This window comes from Sinocyclocheilus rhinocerous, unplaced genomic scaffold, assembly GCF_001515625.1.
Source record: "Sinocyclocheilus rhinocerous isolate Xijiao unplaced genomic scaffold, SAMN03320098_v1.1 scaffold1841, whole genome shotgun sequence".
Taxonomy (NCBI): domain Eukaryota; kingdom Metazoa; phylum Chordata; class Actinopteri; order Cypriniformes; family Cyprinidae; genus Sinocyclocheilus; species Sinocyclocheilus rhinocerous.
In genome coordinates, this window is record NW_015666172.1 from 178,363 (window position 1) to 187,833 (window position 9,471).

Genomic DNA, 9,471 nt, shown 5'->3' on the forward strand with positions numbered 1-9,471 from the left:
AATAATAAATAAAATCTAGTTTATAATACACTTAGAAATAAACACAATATTGCTATCTATATACATATAAAGAAGTTTAACCTACTTGATGTTGATAGTTGTTTAGTTCGGTTCTCTATACAACTTTAGCATGTATGTGGCTTATATGAGACAAATGCTTTGAGCTGTGATCTATAGTAGTTAATATGCCATACAATGATCTCCACATGCCACATGTTTGCCTTCGGGAGCAGATGAAAACAGGAACAGGACTAAACCTCAGAACTACATGTCAGAGAGCAGGTTCAGTGTTTGATCATCGATAAAATAAGAAACAGCGGGTGGTGCTCCTAGGTCAACCTAAGAGGAAAACTTCCATACAGAACTACACATTTATGGACAGACAGGTAATGTGTGCATGAGGTCAGTTTTTGTCTAAGGCCGGAAACAGGTGCCAGCTGCTCCTTTGTTCTTATTCCAGCACCACCCGTAGAGAAGCTGAGACACTTTAGGGTGAGTCCAGGGGTCTGATCGGGTGAGTCATTGTGAGCTAATCAGAGGAAGGAAGGGCTAAGAGGTGAATTCTTTGTTCTTCTGGGCTCCAAGAATCACACAGGCATTGCATTTAGATTTGAAACATTTCACTATACTTAATAAGTGCCTTGATTTACTACTTTTAGGTTTAACCAGTTCCACAATTGAGAAACTCTCACTATTCATGTGATTTTGAAGAAGTAGGATTGCATGAGAACAGCTGGCCAGGGTTAACTAAAACCAAAACCTTAAAATATATATATATTTTTGTTATTTAAAATAACATAAACATCATTTTAAAAATTGGAATAAAAACTCATAAACTTATTTTTAATCTAGTTGCCAAGGCAACATTTCTCATATTCATTGTTTAATTGAAATAAAAAGGAATAAAATCTATATAAACGTTTAAAAAATCAACACATAACAAAATTACTAAAACTTGAACTAAATTAAAATACAAAAATAGAAAATATACATAAAAAAATAAGTCGCCATGATACTAAAACTGTAACAGACGAACACAAACACAATTAAGAGAAATTAATTTAACTTTAATTTATATAAAATAGGTCTTTGTCCAGCAAAAGAGCACAACATAATATTGTTGATCATTATCCTCATCCTCATCATCATCATCACTCTTTACATGTATATTAGTTTGGCTAGTGTGAGTCCTCAACCTGCTTGGACTCTCAGCAACTATAATACACCATAAAAATCATGAAATGGTCTCTTCAACATACACTGAGAGGCTAATCGTCTACAAATGCTCTTTCTTTCTTCTTACTTAAATACAAATAGGCTCCAGGCCTTTTTAATTAGTATACTGATATACTGAATAACTGGTAAATAAGCAATTAAGAGGTTATACTTGAGTTTGCCATTCAGGTTGTTCTGTTATCTTCTTAAATAGGAAACAGAATATAGTACAAACACCAGAAAGGATCCATGAACAAATATGAGCAATACTTTTGGGCAAAACAAACAAACAAACAAACAAACAAAATAAATAAAATGACAGCATATTAATTTAAAAAATCATACAAATGTATCTTTTAGCTGTTCTTTCTCAAACATGCTTAATTCCTTCATTACACTTCCTTTCTTCTTTATCTATCTTCCTTTCATAATCGTTCTTACTTTCTTGCAGAATTCCATATATCCAATCATTTTTACTTTCATTCAGCTCTTACACTTCCAATCTGAACGTGTAATAAACGTCTTCACACGCTGCCACAAACCATCTTTAAGTCTTAAGAGCAAAAAAAAAAACCATTCCATATCTACTGAAGTATTTTCAAATAGGCCTAACATGCTTCATTTTACTGTCTTAAGCCTTATTTGGACAATAATTGTTTATCATATTGTGATATGATATTCCCCAGGGGAACAATTACCATCTGAATAGGGCTTTACACTTTTTTTGACAATGATTTTCACCATTTTTCCTGCCACAGAAAAAGTGGCCAATATGACAACAAAATACTTTTTTTTGCAACAGCATAAACTATGATTAAATAGCATGAGGAACATAAAGTATGCAAAGCAAAATAAATAATAATATTTGAACAAATAATAAAGATAATAGTCAGCACATCTAGTGCAGGAGTACTGCATTCTTGGAAGACTACATTCATTATAGTCAAGCTGTCCTCGAATGCAGCACTCCACCTCTTTAAACTCTTTACAATACTGTTTTATAGATCCATCTTCAGCCTAAATCTCCAGTTTAGATCTTGACCTATCTGAAGAAAGCACATATAGCACCGGTGCCTGAGATGTTTCAACATGCCCCTCAGCAAGCTTGTAGCAGTGTGGGCCCGGGTTGGTACGGGTCAACCAGAACCTTGTAGCGGATCTTGGTGTTGGTGATTGCGCCGTGTTTCTGTCTCAGGTGAAGCCTCAGCTGGCTCTTATGACGGAAGTGCAGGTGACATTTCTCACACTGGAAGAAAAGATTAGAGCAGAGAGTGAGATTTCAACATCATTTTGCAGTAGAGAGAGGTGTGTAGTAGTTGTGTATATATATTAGATATTAAAATATACGTGTTAAAATATAACTGACGCTGTAAGGCTTCTCTCCAGTGTGGATGCGCAGGTGGCTCTTCAGCGTCTGCAGGTGGCGGAAACGTGTTCCGCAGGTGTTACATGGGTACGGCTTTTCCCCAGTGTGGATCAGAACATGGGCACGCAGGTGAGCTACCTACAACACACATACACATTTTACAAGAATATCATTTTAGTTGAACTCTTTTTATTGATGCTTTTCAAAAATAGAGATAAAAAAGACAATAAATCAGCATTTGTTTATTTGTTTTGACATATATGTATGCATATGTGTGTGTGTGTGTGTGTGCATAAATAAATAAATAATTCATTTATTAATAAATTATTGTCCCAATTACTGCTTTATTATACTGTATATATATATAGATAGATAGATAGATAGAAATAAGAAGGATACATGCAATTCTGTGCAGATGTACCTGGACAAATCTGGCTCCGCATGTGTCGCAGCGGTAGGGCTTTTCTCCAGAGTGGATGCGGGAATGAGTCTTTAAATTTGCAGGCCGGTTGAACTGTGCTCCACACACATTACAGCGGTAAGGCTTGTCTCCTGAGTCAGCGGGAACATAAAAGATTAAATGAATGAGAACGATTTAAACAAACGAAGTGACTGTGCCTCACAAATCGCAACTGGAAGTTAACTTAATTTGTAAGTAAGTTCAGCCAACATTATCTGTTGAGTCAGCAGCCTCACCTGAGCTGGAAGGTTTTGTGTTTGTGGCTTGGTTTCCAGGGTAACTGAGCTGTATAGAGAGGTTCTCGAACTTGATTGGGTGTTGGCCCAGTAAATGACTCGGATTGGCAATTTGGGTGCAAACATAAGGACTGCAGAGACCTTTTAAAAATGAAGAGGATGAAATGAAGAGGATCAGATCAGTCTGTGTATTTTTGTACGCACATGTATTCAATTGTAAAGCTAAGAGATGCTCACTGACCTTTATTCTCACTGATTGGAAGGGGCAGGGGCTGCAAACTGCTGTCCACAACATGATGGGGACTAAAGTATATTTTTTGCTGTGATGTGTTATTTGGAAGAGACAAGGTTTTCCTAGAGGAAACAGAACAATGGTCAATACATTACATTGAAAATTACATTCCTACATAACAATACATTATTAATCAGTTACATCAGAAGTTCTTTAATCGATTAAGTGAAAAGGGACAAAACATACCTATTATTCAGTCCAGGCTCCTCCCCTGTCCAAATGTTATTTGTTGTTTTAGATGAGGCTTCCATCTTATCAGTGGCAAAGGGGGTGTGACTTTGTGCTTGCCGCTCCTCTCCAGGCCCCTCCTCCTTTACAAGTGTGGCACACAGAGGATTGAGGACAATATACTTGTACTTCTTCCAGTTACAGGCCTTTGGGTCAGGAGTAGGCTTGGAATCAGATCGCTTCTGTAAGGATGAAATATTGAAATTAGTGAATACTAATTTATTTAGGCTCAGCAAAACACTGAAGATTTACATTGAAGCATTAAGAAAGAAATATTTAATGCAGTCTCTATGGATTGGAAGCACACATATTGCTACATACACACAACCGTTCAAAAATTTGGGGTCGGTAAGATTTTTTTATAAGACTTTTTTCCAAAGTAGTCTCTTATGTGCACCAAGGTGTTTATTTGATCAGAAACACAGGAAAAACTTTAATATTGTGAAAATATTATTACAATTTAAAATAACTGTTTTCTATTTTAATATATTTTAAAATGTAATTTATTCCAGTGATGGCAAAGTTGAATTTTCAGCATCATTACTCCAGTCTCTAGTGTCACATGATCCTTCAGAAATCATTCTAATATGCTGATTTGCTGCTCAAGAAACATTTCTTATTATTATTAATGTTGAAAACAATTGTGCTACTTAATATTATTGTGGAAACTGTTTCTTTTTTTGCAGGATTCTTTGATGAATAGAACATTGAAAAACAACAGAATTTATTTGAAAATATTTTGTAACAAATGTTTTTATTATCAATTTAGATCAATTTGCATGCATCCTTTTTGATTACAAATATTAATTTATATATATAAAAAAATAAATCATAAATAAATAAAAAATATTGACCCCAAACTCTTGAATGGTAGAGTACATATAAACATACACACCTTTAGCTGGGGAGACAGACTGCAGCCGCTGGACTCAGCAGGTGAGTTGGGCTGCCCGCTGGAATGAGAAGGACTGTCTGGAGATGGTGTGGATGGGGTTGCAGGTGAAGATTCCTCTAATTGTGGGGTCTGAGACTTGGGGATAGCAATCAGGCAAGTTTCTAGATCTGGCGAGGCAAAGCTCTCACTTGGAACCCTGTAGATACAGTCAATGCATTTTATGCCTTTTTGATACAAATTTGGATGGGATACAGTTTAAGTTTCAAATGCAATTCAAATACTTATTATTAGACAATCCCTGTATAACCCTTTTACCTGGCTCGGTCTGGGATGGGATCTTCTGCATCAGCAGTAGGCCTGGAGGGGGAGGAGAAGATGGTGGGATGAGCAGGTGGTGACCTTCCACCAAGGGGCGTTCTGGAGGCTGGCTCCATCAAAGAAGGACTAACAGAGATCCTTTCACTGAATGAGAAAAGAACAAACTTTCAGTGGATGGCCACAAATCTGCAAAATCAGAAACAATACAGAACCAAACTGAGCATGGCACTATAGCAACACCAACACCATGGATTTGATTCCCAGTGAATGCATGAACTGATAAATGTAAATGTAAAGGGGGGCATTCACAATGACACAATGACAATCACCAGTGATTTCTGAGCTTCTTTTTGACTACTTGATTGCGGAATCCAATCCTGTATCAGGTAGTGAATCACTGTCTGCACTCAAACACTATCAGGTAAAAAGGTGCAAAACTGTCACTGGGCCAGTACCCTTTCAAAAGGTACTAATATGTACACTTTGGAAAGGAAAGGAAGGAAAGGATGTGACGTGTGGCCAAGTATGGTCGGATATCGGAATTTGTGCTCTGCATTTCACCCATCCAAGTGCACACACACAGTAGTGAACACACACACACACACACACACACACACCCAGAGCAGTGGGCAGTCATTTTTGCTGTGGCGCCCGGAGAGCAGTTGGGGGTTCAGTGCCTTGCTCAAGGGTCTCACCTCAGTCGTGGTACTGAAGGTGGAAGAGAGCGCTGTACATTTACTACCCCACCTACAATCCCTGCTGGTACCGAGACTCGAACCCGCAACCTTTGGGTTACAGACTCTTACCATTAGTCCACGACTGCCCTTAATATGTATGTAATTGAGTACTAATATGTACCATTTAGGGGTAAGATGCACAGTGAACACACACACACCGTGAACACACACCCGGAGCAGTGGGCAGCCATTTTTGCTGCGGCGCCCGGAGAGCAGTTGGGGGTTCAGTGCCTTGCTCAAGGGTCTCACCTCAGTCGTGGTACTGAAGGTGGAAGAGAGCGCTGTACATTTACTACCCCACCTACAATCCCTGCTGGTACCGAGACTCGAACCCGCAACCTTTGGGTTACAGACTCTTACCATTAGTCCACGACTGCCCTTAATATGTATGTAATTGAGTACTAATATGTACCATTTAGGGGTAAGATGCACCTTTTAGCTTTTGTACCTTAGGGTACAGACCCAGTGACAGCTTTGTACCATTTTTCTAAGAAATCATTGGTAGAGTACACAGCTAACAGGGAATGTTCTCTGAAGTTTCTGGCAAGGTTCACTCAAATTTATGAACAAAAATTCTTCAAGTTGCACTGATAGAATATTTGTCCAAAGTTATCCGATCTTTAATAACATTCTCAGAACATTAGCACAGAAACAATATTTATGCATAATTTCTGAATGTTTTTCAGTAACATTTTATGTTGGATGTGTTTATTTATTTACGTATTTTTTTAATTTTATTTTTTTGCATGTTACTACTTGCAAGTTTCAGGCAGTTCAGAGATCATTCAAAAGTAATGTTTTCCATAATGTTTACAAAATTCTAAAATGCAAGATTTCCATAATGAGTATTTAAAAACGGAATGTTTTGAATGTCCAGAGAACATTCTGAAATAACGTTTACTTAATGCAAAACATTCCTAGAACATATTTTTGTTAGCTGGGTAGTTTATGCGTCACATTGCTGCTTATTTGCATAAAGTTTAAGCTCTGATCAGATTTGTAGCATCATTGTCTCTGGTGTCGCCTCTGCTTTGGTCATCATTCCCATTCTCACCTGTGAATAAATGCTCGGCAAGTGTCAGCGACATGCTCCATCTGCAGATAAGTGGCAGCCGCGAGCACGTCAGATACTGTCCGGGGCGTGAGAGGGAGGCAGGATGTGTACATGAAGTCCAGCAGCAGGGACACGCTGCCTGCGTCCAGCCCCACCGGCAGGGTGAGAGAAAACCCCCGTTCCCCGCCAGCACCGGCCGCTCGACGAGAGAAGAGAGTATAGAAGAATCCACTGTGAAAAAACACATATGTTTACTTAGGTGCAAAAAAAAGGTAACCAAACATGGATTCAAAAATGTTATTAAAAAAAACTTTGAATGTAGAAACAGTGGAAGATCTTAATAAGAGAAACAAAGAAACAATGTTTCAACCAACAGCAAACTCTAAAAACAAAAAAGTGTGTCTACGATATGAGACAAAAGATATAAGAATATGATCTCATGCAGGAGTGTGCTAATGTCTTCAAACAAAGACAAACCTTGGCACAAACAGGAAAAAAGACCGAGGGGGGCAGGACAGAAGGAGTGAGGGAGGGTGAGAGAAAGTGACTGGCTGTACATCCTGGCACTCCCTGTTGACAAACCTGCATGCGATGAGCACGGCGCAGTGGGCGCGCAGCTCAGCGGTGCCCACTAGCAGCGTGGCATCTGTAAGGATGTCCCGATGCCGCAGTTCATTTAAGTTCAGCAACACGTCGTTGGAGTGACGGGTGAACTCCTTAATGTAGCCTTTCACCTCCATCACATCGGCGGCAGCAGCGTGCTCGGAGTAGCTTCGGTATCCCTCTTCCATTTGCATTAATTTTTCTGTTTGATAAAGGGTGTAAACATTTTTACAACCACAATTTTAACTAATAATTATGCTGTTCAGAAAAAAATGCAGTTAGCAACAATATAATAGAAATTAAATATGCATTGATTTTTATACATAATATTATAATTTAATATGCATATTTACAAAATGTAAAAAAAAAAAAAAAGACTTTTAAAGCCAATTAGGACTTACTGATATTTATAAATAATATTATAATTAAATCTGTATATTTATACAGTGTTAAAGATATAAAACAAGACTGTTAAAGCCAACTAATATTTATTGATATTTATAAATAATATTATAATTTAATTTGTATATTTATCAAATGTTAAAAAATATACACCAACATTTTAATTAAGGTTAATTAAATAACAAGTCTAGTCATATGAATTATGGTCCTGTGAAGCTTTATCAGAAAATATGTTCAGTAAACATAAACACATTTTTACCTGATAAAGATGACAAAATTAGATTCAAAAGCGTCTATTTGGGGAGGCCAGCTCCCTACTCGTACCTGCCATCAAAAAAATAAAGACATGCATCAAGTAAAACATCTTTCAAATAAAATGTTATTTTATAAACAATGTCATTGATACGACAACTTCACATCTGCAGGTATCAGAAGCATTCTGCAAAACTGTGAAATACAATTGTGATGCACTGACTATTGCATTAGTCTAGTTAGTAGCGAAACCTCTAATGGGCACAGTAACGCTTTATACAATTTTTTTTATAAAATTACTAAATTTCACACCACCTTTTAGCAAATGCATCATAATAATTCAAGGTAAAAAAGTTTAACTGCAGAATTTGAGAACAGGGGGGAAATGACCATGTTGTCATTCATTCATCACATTTTGTCCACAATGGGCCTCCACCCATTAAAATGATGAAACCTCATTCATAACACCTCTTTAACTGAGTAAGGATCCATGTGGTTGGAGCATAACAATCAAAAAGCATCACATTTTTGAGGAACTAAATGGAAATGGGAATTCATATGCTAAAAGTAAAACTATTTGTCTGAAAGAAGACATCTATACAATCTAAATATGCATTAAAAAGATTTAATGGAAAACTCACCCCGACCAGCAGGGACGAGAACACACGCCGCCCTGTTCTTACAGCCCCTCTCTTCTGATCCCAGTTTCAAACAAGCCACACACACACGATCTAACCTCCCTCACTCAAACGTATCTCTGAAAAACTGACCAGTCTGACCTAAGAGAGAGTATCCTTTATAACGCTGGGCAGGAAGTCTCATTCAGTCAGGGTGTTTATTTCCTGTGTTAGTAGAAGCTGCCTTTTCACACTGCTCCTGGGTCAATTTTGTGGCGTTTCTTATAATGACTGAGGTCCGGATCTAGATGGTCTCTGATCAGGGGAAAAAACCACCAAGCTGAATCCCCCTCTGCTGCCCACGCGCTGGAAGCTCAGCGGGAAAAGGCTCCAAGCCCCTGTGTGTCAGTATTTATAGTTGTGTATTAGAGCTCTTTTGTGTTTAATGATGACAGGAAAGTGGGTAGAGTGCTTTTTGATGCATGTTGCGTGTTTTGCAGATGTTTGTATGGAAGTGAAGAATTCAGGGAATGTAGGTTTGTGTGTTAGAGTGTGTATATGTGTTGGCCTGCGTGGGCTTATGAGTATTGTCAACGGGTCAGATGTCCTGTCAACACTGTCCAGGAGTTCAGCTAACCAAAGCAAACGTGCATGACCCAGTCTCTGTCCAGGACAAGGGAAACTGTCTCAGAGGAAGTTTGTGCAAATACATCAACTTAGTCATATAAGAATTCTTCTGACAAGCTTGTCTTTTGAGGATTGAGACCAATGACAAAGCAAATAAATATAAGATTGG

The 9,471-nt window shown here is 38.0% G+C and overlaps 1 protein-coding gene across 1 annotated transcript; it reads right to left on the reverse strand.

Moving 5' to 3' along the window:
* Positions 1-1,091: 1,091 nt before the first annotated feature.
* On the reverse strand, positions 1,092-8,805 carry bcl6b (BCL6B transcription repressor). Its single transcript, XM_016543104.1, has 12 exons — positions 8,700-8,805; positions 8,066-8,130; positions 7,384-7,606; positions 6,802-7,032; positions 5,008-5,154; positions 4,693-4,888; positions 3,756-3,979; positions 3,519-3,631; positions 3,278-3,418; positions 3,003-3,133; positions 2,582-2,719; positions 1,092-2,461 (listed from the first exon to the last, which is right to left on the reverse strand). The coding sequence occupies exons 3-12, from the start codon at positions 7,596-7,598 to the stop codon at positions 2,312-2,314; spliced, it is 1,686 nt and encodes a 561-aa protein (XP_016398590.1). The 5' UTR covers positions 7,599-7,606; positions 8,066-8,130; positions 8,700-8,805; the 3' UTR covers positions 1,092-2,311.
* Positions 8,806-9,471: the final 666 nt, after the last annotated feature.

Coding starts and splice junctions, on each gene's coding strand:
- bcl6b (XM_016543104.1), bottom strand. CDS start 7,598: ATGCAAATGGAAGAGGGATACCGAAGCTACTCCGAGCACGCTGCTGCC. Junction 2,720..3,002: donor GCGGAGCCAGATTTGTCCAG/GTACATCTGCAC, acceptor TGTGTGTTGTAG/GTAGCTCACCTGCGTGCCCA. Junction 2,462..2,581: donor CTGGAGAGAAGCCTTACAGC/GTCAGTTATATT, acceptor CTTTTCTTCCAG/TGTGAGAAATGTCACCTGCA.